The sequence below is a fragment of the Leptinotarsa decemlineata genome, unplaced genomic scaffold (assembly GCF_025532065.1).
Source record: "Leptinotarsa decemlineata unplaced genomic scaffold, Ldec_3_MD MMD2_P_RNA_scaffold_5, whole genome shotgun sequence".
In the NCBI taxonomy this organism is placed as follows: domain Eukaryota; kingdom Metazoa; phylum Arthropoda; class Insecta; order Coleoptera; family Chrysomelidae; genus Leptinotarsa; species Leptinotarsa decemlineata.
The window spans coordinates 15,200,709-15,217,693 of NW_027412532.1; the positions used below are offsets into that span (position 1 = coordinate 15,200,709).

General features: G+C 33.5%; 1 protein-coding gene and 1 pseudogene across 1 annotated transcript in view; one reads left to right on the top strand and one right to left on the bottom strand.

Moving 5' to 3' along the window:
- LOC111514830 (serine protease persephone) overlaps positions 1 to 16,985 on the top strand; it is a 64,607-nt gene continuing 47,622 nt past the window's right edge. The window contains exons 1-3 of the mRNA XM_074186782.1: positions 1 to 433; positions 5,117 to 5,320; positions 9,700 to 9,785. Of these exons, the coding sequence (XP_074042883.1) occupies positions 355 to 433; positions 5,117 to 5,320; positions 9,700 to 9,785 (369 nt within the window). The 5' untranslated portion in view covers positions 1 to 354. The remainder of the gene's footprint in view (positions 434 to 5,116; positions 5,321 to 9,699; positions 9,786 to 16,985) is intronic.
- Positions 13,449 to 14,634, bottom strand: LOC141487610 (serine/threonine-protein kinase MARK1 pseudogene; annotated as a pseudogene).

Below are 16,985 nucleotides of genomic sequence, written 5' to 3' on the forward strand. Positions count from 1 at the left end.
TCGCCGTTTCACACTTGTGGCAGCGAACTGACCAGATCCGAAAACGAACCGAGCCGAATAGAATTGCATATATGAGAAACAGCTCCAACCAACAGGCTATCGTCCGACGGCATAACGCAAAAAATTATTTAATTTATCAATTGGCTGACCTGGTGTGTACACAACACTATATCAAACAGGTTTTATATATAAACATCAGTTATGCATACTCAATTAACTTATCTATGAGCATACTGTTTCATCTGAATCTTTTTAATAATCCCATTACTAATTGGCACTCGGGAAATACCAGACGAACCACTTTTCTGGCAAAGGATAAGTTCACTTGATGAGTACGTTGATCACGATCCGAAGATGCAGTCAGTGAAGTGGAGTTTACTCAATTTGTGTCTTTTTTCAATAAGTTTGACAAAAACTATTAGTGCCTTGGAAGGTATGTATCAAATAATTCAGTTAAAATTGGAAGCATTCGTTCCTTTCAATAAGTAAATGTAGGGTATGTTATAACAAACTAATGTAGTATTCATGAATTGGGATATACAAGATCATATTTTGTCTGAATACAACAAGAAATTAATCACAGACGTAATTTATTAAAATTTCTATTGAAGAGATGTAATATAGGCCGTTTTTTTTATCATGTGGTAACATTGCTATATTCTAAACCGTAACAGATCGGGTATAGATGAAATACCTGTTTTTATTATAAAAAAAATGTTGCACATCATTATTGAAGCAGTTACATATATAGTGAATCTCTCTTTACTAACTGGTACTTTTCCAACGGTTCTGAAAGTTGGAAAAGTAATTCCTATTCAAAAAAAACAAAAAACTATCATCCATAGAGAATTTCAGACCAATCACTATTTCCCAGAGCTTCTCTAAGGTTTTCGAGTACGCGTTTTTGGATCGTTTAATGAAATTAATAAATTTTGTGATCAGCTAGTATCCAAGTTAAGCTCAGTAACTTATATGTTCAGAAATTTGAGGGTTGTTCTTAGTAAATACCAACTAATGAAGGTTCAATATGCTCAGAGGTTGGTTACGAATCCAAGTTACGTTACGGTGTTTGCTTGTGGGGCAACTCAACAATGAGCAAGAATGTTTTTATTGCACAAAAAGCAATACTTCGATGTATATTTAATATTTCTCAGAGAGATTCCTGTAAAATAATTTTTAAAAGATATATACTTTTAACTCTACTGTGTATATATATTTTTGAGTTATGCGTTTATGTGTTTACGAAGAAAACCGATTTCATCCTGAAAAGTGATATCCAAAAGGGACTAATATACACTAAGACCCCTAAATATAAAATTACTCAAAATTCTCCTAAATTAATGGGACCTAAAATTTTCAATCAATTACCAAATATAATAAAAACCACCAAAAACCCAACGAAATTCAGAAATAGACTGAAGTCGTTTCTGTTCGACCATTGTTTTTATACATTGTTTTTGTTTTTTGAATGGAACTGTTATTTCGAAAAATATCAAAAAATGGAAAAGGAAAATGGTATTGTATCCGAAGTACACTATGACGAAGTAATAATAAATATTCGATGAAACGTTTCGTATCAACATGGCCATCATCAACTTTTTTTTAAATACGAACCTGTCTTATTTATTACAAATATTAATAATGCGATAAACTCACAATTCAAGGGTATATCACAATTGATATTTTTATAGCGCCATTTTATTTACAGTCCAGGAGGCTGAGATTTTTATTCCGAATTTAACACTCGTAGGCAAGGCGACGAACATCTTTTGGGGAGTATCCATAGAAGATTGATGCCATTTGTAGCAAATAGTTTTTTGAAGAATCTTCTAACTCGGGAGAAAATATCTGCCTTGATGTTGCATAACTTATTGAAGGAACAACTCTTTCAGACTCCGATTTATTAATAAATCTGGTCAAAGTCATTCACTTGATGCCAAATCCCTTGGCGGCGGCATGTACACTTTTTCCTTCTTTGACAGCATTAGCAGCATCATTTAACTGTTGAGTTGAGTATACACCTCTTGAAGTTTTCCTTTCATACGTCCGCATTCTAAAACGAGAGAAAGTTACTATCTACTATCTACTAATATAAGTCACTATCATTTTAAATCACGGGGTAAGTTGAGCAATAGTTGCTCAACATACCCCACCCCGAGTATTTGAATTTAAAATGAAGTTATGAAGAAACTGTATTAGTTTAAACAAAATCCATAATAGATATCAAAAATACATGAAATTAATGAAACTTTAACACTCACTTGAGTGAAAATGGATAATATTTGACCTGTTCAGAAGAAGTATACACAGACATATTTTTTTTTACTTTTTGTTCGCAAAATAAACAAAGCGCTCGCGTGCTCTGTTCCCCTCCCGCGCCCTCCGCATTTCTTTCATTTGACGTGCTAGCGTCCGATGTACAGTTTCGGAGATATGTTGATTGCCCAACTTACCCCAATGCTCAACTAGCCCCGCCCTACCTTTATATTTGCTTACTCATAACATTTATTTGATTTCTCTCACTTCCAGTAACCACACATTTTCTTTTTTTTTCTGTCAAATGCACCATAGTCCCTCAAATTTCTTTCTAATAGTCTAAACATTTGGATTTCCGGAATACGACAATTCGGGTACATACCTGCCGAATTTATTGGGTTGTCTGAGTTATATTTTAAAGAAATCGAAACAATTCACAAAAGAAATAACGACAGGACCGTAATTTAAAATTGTTGTCACTGATGATGATAGTTATTTCAAATGAAACGCTATAAAAATATCAAAAGTGATATACCCTTGGACTGTAAATTTATTGCTTCATCAATATCTGTAATAATAAAGACAGGTCCGTATTTAAAAAAAGTTGATGGTGACTATGTTGACACGAAACGTTTTATCGAATATTTATCATTTCTCCGAAATAACAATTCCATTCAAAAAAACAGCATTTTTGGTTTTCCCCGTATAATTTGAGAAAGGCGAGAGTTCCCGTATTTTCTTCGACCATTCTATTGTTCCCGATGACAGTTACATTTTTTTTTCATTTTAATCGTCTTCGTATCTGTTACGGTTTAGAATATAGCAATGTTACCAATGTTACCTTATATGAAAATAAAACAAAATATATTAAACGGTTTTATTGAAAAAAAAAAGATGATAATGTTGTAGATAACGTACTGAAAGCTAAAAAATAATTCGAAAGGTCCTAGGTAGCAGTCTTTACACCACTCTCCTCAGCAATCTACGGAATTGATCAGATAAAAAATAATAGAGTCTTTGGGTGTGGTATTTATATATTTACTGAGGTTATCCTCCCCCAACGATATTATAATTTTTTTATCTGATCAATACCGTAGATTGCTGAGGAGAGTGGTGTGATGACTGCTAACTAGGACCTTCCGACTTATTCCGACCGTTTGAAATATTTTTTTTTTACTTATTTCATTTTTGTTTGTTTTGACTTGGGTGGGAGATCCATGCTTGTATGCCGATTCTGAGTTGACAAAATTCTTTGTATAGATTATATTGGATCTATATCTTTTTATAGTGTACTACTAAAGTACTAGTCAAGCCATGTCATTTGATACCCATATTAAGGTAGTTGTGGAATAATATGTAATCCGCCATTTTGTAGCTGCAGCCATCTTGAATTTGCATCTTTTTAAAAGTATGCTACAATTCTACTAGTCAAGCCCTGAGCCCATATTGAGATAGTTGTGAAAAAATATGTAATCGGCCATCTTGGATTTACAGTTATACAAAATTTATTGAATTGTATTGTCATCAAAACTAAATTTGTGTACAGATGTAAGATGGAAATGTCTTCAGTTGATATGAAAATAGAATAAATTTAAAGTTTGAGAAAAATAAAATAGAGAAGGGATGAAATTGGAAAATTCATATTTTTTTAAAGTACCTACTCATTTTTGGCAAAAATCCTGAAATAAATTGATTCATAGTTCCGAATGTTGATTATTGAGAGATTATATTACAAGTTTTCAAGAATAAATAAATATAAATTATCTAATATCTCATTTGAAATATTTTTAATCACTGATTAATGTTTCGTACAAAGTGAACAAAAGTTAGTATTTCGTTTCAGTTCATGAAATTTGTCGATAATAACAACAAACACCCAACAAGAAAAACCTGTGGAGGTGTAACATTTGATTCACAAGGTAACATACAAAAACATAATAAATGACTGAAATAAATATAATGATAATCAGTAAAACCAAACAGAGGTGGTTATACAAGATGCAATGAAGGTAGTGGTCAGTAGCCGGGCGGTTCGACATGAGTGCTCACTCTCTCAATCAACCGATGTGTGAGTCAGTGGTTCAAGACGCAGGCTGAACGATCGATTTTCACTTGCTATCGTCCAACTCGTGTTAGGAATCACACGTTAAAAGGTAAGACCTCGTTAGTCCTTAGCTCGCACATGTTTCGACTTCTGAGGATTGTCGTTCGCAGGGGTGCGACAGCTGGTTAACAGAAAAAATATTTCTTTTTTTTTTGTTGAAATTCATGGAAATATTTAAAAAAGTGTTCTTTTCAAAAAAAGAAACGTGAACAATGTTCTGGTTGTGATAAACCCTGAATGCAGGAAAGTATCATCTGTGTAGATTAACAACTCGATAAGGATAATCTCAATATCCTCATGATTTTTTGTTAAATTGTGCATCTATTCAACCAAAATTTACGTTTCGTTCTTCGAATAATCGATAAAAATTATAAAAGTGATGATGACGTAACCACCTCTATCGGAAATTCAAAGAGTGTTTAGGGGCAATTATTGATAGTCATAGGTCATTATCAAGCTAAGTATTTTTTTCGACAAAAAAAAACTTTATCAACGCATGAAATTCCTTTTCAATTCATTTCCTTCAAACTAACAAAACTTGCTTCACTTAAAATATTCTATCACACAAACGAATAGTCCCATAGCTGTGAAATTTGTACACGTGTCTTTTAATTTAATACTTGTAATGACATCTGTGTGTAATGGATGAAACAAATACCCCTACTACGAAGCAAAAAAATAGTCCGTATTATAACATACCCTTCATTACATAAATTTTATATTGTATATCAAAATATTTTATATATTTCATTGTAGATGGGGATGATTGTACGCTAGTTGATGGAAAGAGAGGAATATGTAAAAATATAAAAAATTGCACATACGCTACTACTATCCTGAAGGCCGGAAAGAAACCAGAAATTTGTGGATTTAACACGCTTGATCCAATTGTTTGTTGTCCAAATGGTTATTTGTACCTCCATGGTACTCTTATTGAAAGAAGGCGAACCAGTGATGAGAGTGAGTATTATTTTGAGAGTTCATTTTATATTCGACTAGTTGTTGCCCGCGACTTCGCCCGCGTAGAATTTAATGTGTCGCATTAAGTTTTGTGACAGACCATTTCAAACAAATAGTTACAATATTTTTTTAATAACCCAAAACTTCAGGTTTGAACACCTACTTTCTCTCTTAGGGTGGAAATTTCTGATTCCCTTTCTTGATGCTTATTTACGCTATACAAAGAACCTACCTGCATATTTAAAGATTCTGGGTTCAGTAGCTTCGGCTGTATGTTAATGTAAGAACGGGCACTTGAAAAATACAGTAACTGAAAAAATATGCAAACTGCACTAAGTAATGAAAGCTTCGCAAATCGAATCATGTTACCTGAAGAAATTTGCAACACTAACACAACCGTCAACGACGCGACGTCTTCCCTCACGCGTCTGCCGCGTTCTCGGCGATAAGGCTTCATTGCTTAGACCACTCCTCTACCCCCGCGCATCGTCCTCCGTCGTCTTACAGTAGACGCGACGCGTAATGGCTCACTGTGTTGCGTCAAGTTGATCCCATCGTGATAACTTTCAAACGATTCGTCCAAATAACTTAGTGTGAAAATAGTTTACCTATATTAAATATTTAAAACGACAATTTTATCAATTTTTTATAAGAATTTGACAGATATTCTAAATTGTGCACTGTAAAAAAAGTATCCAATTTAATCGTATTTATGGCTCAGTATTTTGCATATAGTGGCTACCACATAAGGGATAGATATATGCTCTCGTAGTTTTTTATTTAGAACTATTTGAGATAAACAATCCTACATTATCCTACATTATCTGCATGTAACTCAAACGGTATAAGCACCGTATATAAGTAAACACAAGTAAATTCACTCCCGTCGGCCTTTTTGATATTTCGGGTCGAGATTTTATTTTTTGCTTGGCATATGGCGGGGCAGGAGGGTGTAGGCAAAGAGCTGTTGTGCACCTCTGCACGAGATTCGATCAAAAAATATGTTACAATTTTCTGACTTCATCATTGCAACGAGGTGCTCCCAATAAATGTCTCATATGATTCTGAACTGTTTAGGAATTGATAAGAAATAAGACAAGGTGGTGAAATAAACGTATAATGTATATAGTAAGATAATACAATTAAGGTCAAAAACTTATGCTAATCTATTCTAAAGGTTTTTCAGAATGATTAGTTTTTGTTTTTTTTTTAACATTGGTTTTCAAATTTCTATTGGAAAATTTCAAAGTATAATACATTCTTACCCTTGTGAAAAGAGAACATCAATGATCCAAAGGAAAATTATCACAAGGGTGAAAAATGTTGATTTTTGAAAACATTGTTTGATCTGGTTGCCTATGCAATCAGTGGCACATAAATTGCTGAAATGATCAAGAAATTTTGTCTCTAGATGAATGATACATTGTAAAAATGAATCTGGAGACATATATAAACTTCCAAACTATTTGGATACTATATTACTATCTGCCTTGAAATAACTATATACATTTGTTCCATTCAATGTGGTACTAGCCGCCGTGGCAAAATTTGTACATACTTCACATGAATGTTTTCTTAAACATTTTCTCAAAAGATATCCACAAACATAGCCCAAGCTGTTGCCTTCTGGAGTGGCTAGAGTTTTATAATCATTTGTCTCTACTCTCAAAAGTTTATAGGGATTTTTTGGAACTTTCAAAAGAATCTTCATTCTATTAATGTCAGCATTTGTAAAACTAGATAGAATCTCACTTATCTCAATAACCAGTATTTGACACTGATTTATCTTCATATTTGTAAGCTTTTTCCAAACTTGGAGCTTCGTCATCTAATCCAAGTTCCATCGTCAATAGTTCCATATCAGTTTCCTCATCAAAATATTTCTCGATTATACAGATTTCTGATTCTTCTTAAAGTTCACCCTGATGTTGGGGTTTCACGTGCCCGCTTGTATGAGCATTTCCCGATATGAAAATGTGGCACTCGAAATTTCCTTGACCTTATAGATCTCAATAGTCATTAGCCCAAAAACTGTTCATATTTGGGAAGATTATCTCATATTATAATAATAGAATTATAATCTCTTGAGACTGAATTGAAGGAATTTCCAAGGTCGTTATCGTTGTTCGATTTATTGAGAACCGTTATGCTTACCTGAACAAATTGTGGGGATTGCATCTTTGTATTTCATCAGTTCGGACTTCCATTGTCTAATATTATATAAATTGATTTGAAATCCCTGAAAAAAAAATTAAAAATGAATAACCGAAAATAACAATTTTATCAAACAAAAAACTGAAATTACAAAGAAATAACATACAAGCAACAACCAAAAAATAAAAAATTGAAATATTAATAAAAGCTGAAAATTAAAAAAAATTAAAAATATTATTGACAAAAAATTAAAAATAAAAATTAAAAGATTCCAAACCAAGTTACGTCACGACGTTTCGATTGTTAGTATCCACAATCGTCTTCGGGTGATAACGATTGTGGATACTAACTATCGAAACATCGTGATAATGGAAGTTCGAACACTATGAAACATTGTCAACCACCTTCAAACAAAGATTGCATCTTTATTTAGGCGGTATTTTCTGGTTGATGTAAAATATTTCTCATCGAAGTGAATATGGACACAATCTCATGTTTTTGTGACATTTTTCCGGAAGAACATCACCAACAAACTCCACGAATTTCTTCCACTGCATGCATCTAGAAAATATATAAATATAAATAACAATAATCTTTATTGGCCCCAAGAAACATTTAGTGTGTACAGTAAGGATCTTGACCAATTGAAAAATACAAATGAATATTGGTACTAAATAGATTGAAGCAGAATTTGATGAGACAAAAAGAGGTAGTTTAGCAAACGTTTATTTCATTTTGTTTTGAATCGTTTTTCTGATTTTTTTTTTATTATTATTGGGTTGGTTGTTGTGAACCAAAACTTCAGTATCAAATACAGATTTCTTAGTTTTGGGTTGCCTAGTTTGCTAATTATAAAGTGTGTCAATCAAATGAAATTCTAATGTTTTTTGTTATTGAAGACAGAATCTAAGAAAAGACATATTTGCTATTTATAGTAGATTATCTGGAACATATAAATGGAAAGTAGGCTCTAAAAAAGTTTATTTGAATATACATTTGATACTTTGGTTTTGCAAAGATTTCAGTGGAGGTAATTGTTTTCTTACAGATACAAATAAAAACTTGATGTGGTTCAACAATTATTTTCCTTTGTGGATTTCCAGTGGAACTGGAGGCATTTACTATTCGTAAAGTTCAATTTCATCAAATTGAATTCATAATAAAAAGTCTGCATATTAATGACTTCACTATATATGGTCTATAACAATTTGTTTTATGATTTTCGTTATATGTTCATTACTCCAATCTTACATAATGAATAATAAAAAAACATACTTTTTTCCGTCAATTAGAAATCGAAAAAAATCAATACCGACATCACCCTGTACATTACAGCAACCCACAGCTCGACACTTGCTCATTTTGAAACTAGACACAAATTTTTCACCAATACAAAACCACCACTTACAACGACTCACTCTGTAATAATATTCCATGCCTCAGTTTGACTCGCTTGGTAAACGCCTTAGATTCAGTCGGTTGCGGTGTTGTTCAGCCGCACATAAAATTCGAGGTGGGAAATCTTGACCAAAATATGGTGGAGAGTGAACTTACTTGTGTTTACTTCTATACGGTGGTTAAGGCAGCGCACACCAAAATAATTCTCAGGGAGCAAGAATTTTTCCGACTTACTTAATACTTATCGTTATATTTTGACCAAAATTAAACAAAACCTTTGTGAATTGTAGCCTATTCTGATGTGTAAGCTATATTTATGTAAAGTTTCATCTGAATCCGTTCAGTCGTTTAGGCGTGAAAGAACCACAACAAACATACATACATCTATCCTCACAAACTTTCACATTTATATTAGTATAGTATAGATAGGTTAATTGACACGACATTCAATCATTCCATAATACTGATTCACTACATAAGTACATAAATAAATCTAGACATGATTTTTTGAAAACTTGGTAATTTGAGAACATTCCAAGGTCGTGTATATTTTGAAATTTGGTAGAGATTGTAAGTTCTGAATATTATTAAGTTATCATGTGCCAGTACATTTTTTAGAGATTTTTGTGTATGATTTCTGAATTAAAATATTGATATGATCGATATAAAAGTCAACGAATCAGAATTCCTTGGCCAAAATGGGCTTCTTATTGAAATTTTTTTGTCCAAATAATATTTCAATAAACAGATTTCTTTGCTACCCAAAAGTATTATTAATTTTTTTACGGGTGATAAAAAGTTATTATCAAAAATACTTGAATTTCTAGGGTGTCATAGCTTTTACCCATATCCAGTTTACGCTGTTCTGATACCAGGCGGAAAACCTGCTGGTGTTGCAGAATTCAAACACATGGTAAGTTTTCGAATTTACTGCTAGGAATCGCATGTGGAAACGTAAGACCCCATTAATTCCTAGCTCGCACAAGTTTCGACTTCTGAGGGTTGTCGTTCGTAGGGAGAGGTAGCTGGTTAACGGAAAAACATATAGATACATTTATTTGATCATGTTATGTGTAAATTACATTTATGACAAGTCAGAGAAATAAATAGTTACAAGATACAAAGTTTTGTATACATAAAAAAAACTTATGACGCATTGTTTGGAAACTTTGGTGTAGTAATGAGTATTACTGGAGTTTTTTTCCCAATACAAACCCGTTATTTCAACACCTCGGCACGTGTTTCGATAACCAAGTGATCATCTTCAAAAGAAAGATGATCACTAGGTGATCGAAACACGTGTTGAGGTGTTGAAATAATGGTTTGGTGTTGAGATAAAACTCCAGTAATATTAAAAAAAACAGTAAAATTTGTAACGGTACAGCACAACATCTCAAGCAACAAAATCTTAAAATCATTCTGTATATGTGCAGTTCATGTAATTTTTTAAATTATAAAAAAACACTTTTTTTAAGATATTTTTTCACCCTTCTCTTGAATACATCCATGCTCAACAACACGATCAGAAGGCAAATTATTGTAAAGTTTCATATCCAGTGAATTGCGCACTGACACTTCCAACTTGACCTAGGGTTGTATCAGTTTTTGTGCATGTCTGTTAGTGTAATTGTGGTTGTCTGAATGGAAAGAATATATACTTTCATTCTTGTGAATATGAAGCAGTATGTGGTAGATGAAAATACAAGGCAATGGCATGATTTTCAATTTTACAAAACGTGGTTGGCAATGTTCCTTAAGTTGGACAATTGCTGTAATCCTGAGAGCTTTTCTGCATACGAAATGCTCTGAGACGATAGGAAGACCTACCCCAAAGGAATACAGCATATGTTACGTGAGTATAGAATAGTGAATGATTAGGGTTTGGGTGCTCAGACCTCTCTTCAGCCTACGAAGTTGATAAAGTTGGCTGGATAGTTTTTTACACAAAATTTCAATGTGATTTTTCCATTTGAGTGAATCGTCGACAGTTATACCGAGCAGTTTAACATGATTTTTATTTGTTTTTCATGTTCAACTTTCGTTGAACATGAAAAAGAATATGGACACATTTTTTATTTTGATGATCTAGATGTTCAACCATATTTATCAAATAGACTTGAGCGAAATGATACGTATCATCAAATGCGATAGTGTTAACACTAGAAGAGATGTCAATGGCCTTGATACTGCATATTTCAATTTGATACGTAAAATACCTGAATAATTTACACTTATTTCATTCTTTTTCTTTCTGCCATTGATTAAAAAAAAAACACCACCTCATCAGAATCACAGATAAAGCCATTCGTTTGTTTCATGTCGTTTTGTGTTGGTGTTGTCTCGGAAATTTGTTGTTGCAATGTTTTTTATTTTTTAAATACGTATCTAATATGCCTGATGGTTTTTAAAACAGTATTATCATCAACACGAAAAAACTACTTTTCGGTGAGTAATTTAATTAAGAACTCATTATTTCTTGTAAGATTTAAACGATAATAATCGTATAAGTTTTGCGGAAGGTATATTTATGAAAATTCATTGTTACAGAGCCCTGAAGAAGAATTTAATTAAATTGGAAACGTCGGCAGGAATACAATTATTTTTTAAGAAAAAATTGATCCTGTTACCCAACCCTTTTTCAGAGAGATATAATAATATTTTGGGTTTTATCCCTATTTAGTAGTGATGTTTCGAGTCGCTGTTTTGATGGATGGAGTCGACTCGAGTCAGTTTATACGGTATTCGAATCATGACTCGATTCCCTGATTCGAGACCAGTACTCGAATTCTATGTTTGGTATTCAGCTGGACTCGAGTCTAGAAATTCGAGTCCAGAATTCGAGTCTGAAAATTCTAGTCCAGAACTAGAGTCCGATTTTAGAACAAAAGGGAAAAATGAAAAGGGGTTAACTTCAAACAGCGTGTAGGTTAGGTTAAGCATAATGACACAACAATAATAAATCAATAATTTTTAATGAAAGATAATCATAAACATTAAATGAAAAAATCGATATATGATCCTAGAGCGATCTAATATCGTTTGTATTATAATGACGTATCATAACCTCGAAGTAAGAGTTTAATTGCGTGGGGAACCCCGGTATCATCGATAAGTTATGGAGTTTTAAAAATATTGGATGCGTTCTTAAAAATACGAAAAAAGTTTAAAGCTTGTTCAAGTTTAAAAATGGTTGGATGAGTGCAATATGAAAAAAAAACAACTGTAGATTGTTAATGATTTTGTATATCGACAAATAAAATTATTCGGATATTATCTTCTCATTTTATTCTAATATTTGAAAATACCGTATATTTTGCGTACAATTAGGAATACACGATCGTACGGTGGGCAGCCCATCAAGTTGCCACAAACTGTCAAATTTTCCCAAACGGAAATCAACCTTATTATTTCGCTATAAAGTTCAAAATCAATTACAGAAATTTGACAGATTTGTATAGCTTGACGTGCTGGCGACTGTACATCATACCAAAGCCAAAAAGGTCGTATAAATACCATTTAAATAGTACGGTTAGCAACGATTGTACGAGCGAGTTAACCAAATTCGAATACGAGACTCGAGTCAGTTGGACTCGCATAAATAGAATCGAGTTAGCGAGTACGAATCGATTATTCCTGACTCGAGTACCGGAATCGACTCCGGCGTACTCGATTCAAAATAAATTGGTATTCGAGTAGGCGAGTTTCAAACCAGAAAACGAGTCTGACTCGAGTCAAGCCGTACTCGGCACATCGCTACTATTTAACTTCAACTTGTTCCGTGAGAACCATTTCTCTGCCTTTTCTTCCAGTTCTTGGTTTACTTTTAATAGCACGTCAATATCGGAACTTTCATTCAACATCGTTGTATCGTCTGCAAAGCATATTATTGTTTTGGGAAGCATAATAATAGATTCGAAATCGTCATTTATCTAGATAACAAATAATGCAGGTCCCAGATGTAACATATACACTAATTTCAGTAGAATTATTAATAAAAATCTCCAACAGAAACAAAAAATTCAACATACCATTCATGTCACGGTTCAAAATTATTCATCCTAATAATTGTCAAAACACATGGCTTTGAGTTATAGTAAAGGCTTATATAACCCTATACTGGATACTACTAATATTCAGTGAGAGGCTTAATTATGGAACAAATTCGTTAAATCACAAGCAATGTACATTTTACAAAAATCCTGAAATAGGTAACTTTTTAAATTGAAATGTCGAGCATTGATATGATATGTTTGTACTGAGTGAGCAGTAAGGGGAATAACCCCACAACTAACAAAATACAACAGTTAAATGAAATGTGCAAAATGCCATCCACCAGTCATTAGACAATGAGCACATCAACGGACATAAGAGAAAATCTAGTGGCTTCAGACCTGATTGAGACTATATCTACTCACCTATTGAAAACTAGGAAAATAGGTATGTAATTGTGATATTTCGCAAAACAAATGGTTCACAGGCAGCCAAAACATAATTTTATTACTATAATTCAGTCATTAGAAAGAGTAACGATATAATACATGATATTGAAGGCACAACGATAAATAACATCCACTAACACTGGTAACTCATTTAGCAAAAAAATTACTTGAGATTGAGAGTTTCTTCTACGGTACCTTCCCGGTCTGACTTTTTACAGGTTTCGAATTTGACTCATTTCATTTCGGAACTGTGTTCTTCGTTTCTATTAGCAAATACGTAGCGAACGCATCGTCATACTTCTGAGAATGTAGGGAGTTTTTGACATCTTGGCTTTGGAAACCTAACCTTACTAGAGCCTTCATCTTCTTCTTATCACTCATATTCTGTTTGGTCTCTACATAGGGTTCAATTTCGCCGTTTGCATATCCTTGGTTCAACCACTTATCTTTCCTGATGGTTTCTAAGCTAGCTCTCTTTGAAGGATTTTGAGCCAGAAGCTTCTTTAGGAGAGTTTCACAGTCAGTGCTTACATGAATTGGCATCCAACACTTGCCACTAAGCACTCGGATCCTCAGTTCTTGTAATGTTGAACCTCGAAAGGGTAAAGTACCCGTCACGAGCATGAATAACAAGATGCCTAATGACCAGACATCTACTGCAGGTCCATCATACTTCATTCCCAGAAATAACTCAGGTGCTGCAAAGTGTGGACTACCACAAAATGTATCTAAGTTGTTTCCTGGAGTGAATTCATTTGATAATCCGAAATCCGCGATTTTTATGTTCATATCACTATCCAATAATAAGTTTTTACCTTTTAAATCTCTGTGAATGACCCCCTTCCGGTGGCAGTAGTCTACCGCAGAGACAATTTGCCTGAACTTCGCCTTTGCTTCCTCTTCTTCCATCCTACCATGCCGGTCAATATATTCAACCACTTCGCCACCTGAGGCGTATTCCATAACCATGTAAAAAGTTGTCTCCGTTTCGACCACTTGAAATAATTTCACTATGTTCGGATGGTCTAACATTTTCATTATTCTTGCCTCTCTATATAATTTCCGTAGCGAATCAGGCGTTAGTGTAGTCTTGTCGATGATTTTAATCGCAACCTTCTTACCGGTGGGTTCGTGAATAGCCAGTTTAACTTTCGCCAAGCTTCCTGTGCCAATGGTCTCGAGTAATCTGTATTTATCAATTGGATCCTTATTCTGCATCGAGATGTCACTTGTAGATGCTGAGTCGCTCTTAGTCGATTCGACTGCACTGTTATTTCTCCAAATTGAACGAAAGTGCCTCAACACGCTCCAAGTTCTCTTCATTTCGAGATTCAATTATAACTGTACGACGTTATTTTGTACAAGAATCTTCTCTTCACTATGGACCAAATATTTTCTGCTTATACACAAACAATAATTTCATTCACACAACTGGTTGATTATATAATGAATGATAAACACTACTTCACTACTGGTAGGTACGCTGTAGCACGAGATTGAATCTGAACTAAATCTAATCATACGACCAACTACCTGCACAGGTATCTGGAACTAGGTAGTAGATACTACATGATCAGTTACCTGTAAATGGGTGGTATATCACTACCTGATCAGGTAGTAAATTCTGAAGAATTACAATTGAAAATCTCATTTCTGAAAATTTTCGCATAAATTACTGGAATACAATCTACTGTCTAATGATTGGAAACTTGCTCAAATTGAATTACACAAATTCCCTAATTATTGGCTAGTAAAATGATGGACCAAGCACATACAAGAGTTTCTGAATATCCGACGAATTTTTCAAACTTTGAAAAGATTAGTTTTTGATGTATATAGTTCGAGTGCGAAGTCAGTTGACGGACAACTGTTCACACTTGAAATCACACTTGAAATCTGACCCAAGTTTAGATAAGCCCTGCGACAATATTTTGAGTTGAAAATATCACGCTAATGCAGGCCTTCTTAAACTATGGGTCGCGGCCCCAAATGGGGTCCCGTAGCAAAATTGTAAGGTCACGAGAGATTGCAATGTCAAATATCCGCTCATGTTCAAATCTCTGTAAGGGTACGGATTTCAACTACACAACTTTATTATTACATGCAGAAGTAAGATGGTTGTCGAGAGGTCAAAGTTTAAGTATATTATTGTTATTAAAGGACGAAATCGAAATATTTTTAACCGAACGAAAATGTGAACTTGCTGCTTTTTTTCAAAATGATTAATGTATATCCAAGCTGTGTTATTTGTCAGGTGTCTTTGAGAAATTAAACGATCTTAACTTGTCTCTTCAAGGAAAAATTGCTATATATTTACTTCGGATGATAAAATTGAAAGTTATATTAAAAAGATCATCATTTTGAGAACTAGGGTAAAAAAAAATTCGTTTGAAATGTTTTCCAGTGTCGACAATTTTATAATGGTAATTTTTGGTGAATCAGTGGTATAATCCGATTATCTCCATCATTAAGGAAAATTTATTCAACTGACCATTTGCGTTCTCAAAATTCACCTAAATTAAATAAATAAAACGATTTTGTTGCTGAAAACGAGCCACAAAAGAACGAGGCAAAATACTGTAGCAATCTTCTTTGTAAGCAAGAGACCGAAAGAAACTGAAAGTTATTTCAGTAGATTCAGTAGATGCGTGTAGATGCTTGTGAAATTTTTCAAAATATAACCACTATAACTGTAATTCCAAAATAGTAGGAACTAAATTCTCAGAAATGACATTGTTGTCTTAATCCGTCTGTTGCAGTGGCGTACGTTTACAAAATGCTTAAACATGTAGCTAAAAGCCTAGGCACTGAATTCATATGGATAAAACTTCTGCCATTCAACACATGGCAAATTTAAATGCGTACCATTTGATAGTCCAGTCATTTAAGCTCAAATTACGTAAGAATCTCGGAATTCGAGATACCCAGCTGTAAGTCTGCAAATACTTATATATTGACACCCTAAAAGTTGTACGCAACTATTAAATTTCAAGGTCAAAGGTCACAAAATCGGTTTTTTGCACTTTTTTTGTAAATATTTCATTTCCTATGGGTTTTTTGCTATTCGTATTCATTGTCAATATTGTGGAATACAAAAGTATCTACAAATTTTGTTTAAAAAAATGTTTCATACGGTGAACCGTTTTCGAGATAGAGTGCGGAGAGCGCGCGGTTACAGGATCACTTCAGGTCAACCGGTGCTCCCGGTTGAAAACGCGCCATATATGGTTGATATGTAATGATTATAAATATTTGTCGATTTTTATTAACTAGTATATTATATTTTACCATTTTCTTCATGCATTAAATCTATATCTATTCAATAATACCGATAACCGTTTCCTAAAATTAAAAAATAATTAAGGGGAAAACTTAAATCATCATGTTGTATGGAGCAGAGAAGATACTTTTTCTATTATTTTTGATAAATACAGGAATTATTTACAAAGGCAGTACAGTTCCAACATAATTGTTGTATTTCACGGATATTCAGACTACAGTAAGAACGTAAAAGCTATGGAGCAGCAGAGAAGAACTGCTGCACATTCAAAAACGTATGGAGTCTGTTTGGATGAAACAATGGTTGTACCAGTTACTCAATAAAAATTCTTATCAAATAGAAACAACAAAAATATCCTCATTAATTTGTTAATTGAAAACTTACAAGCTGCAAA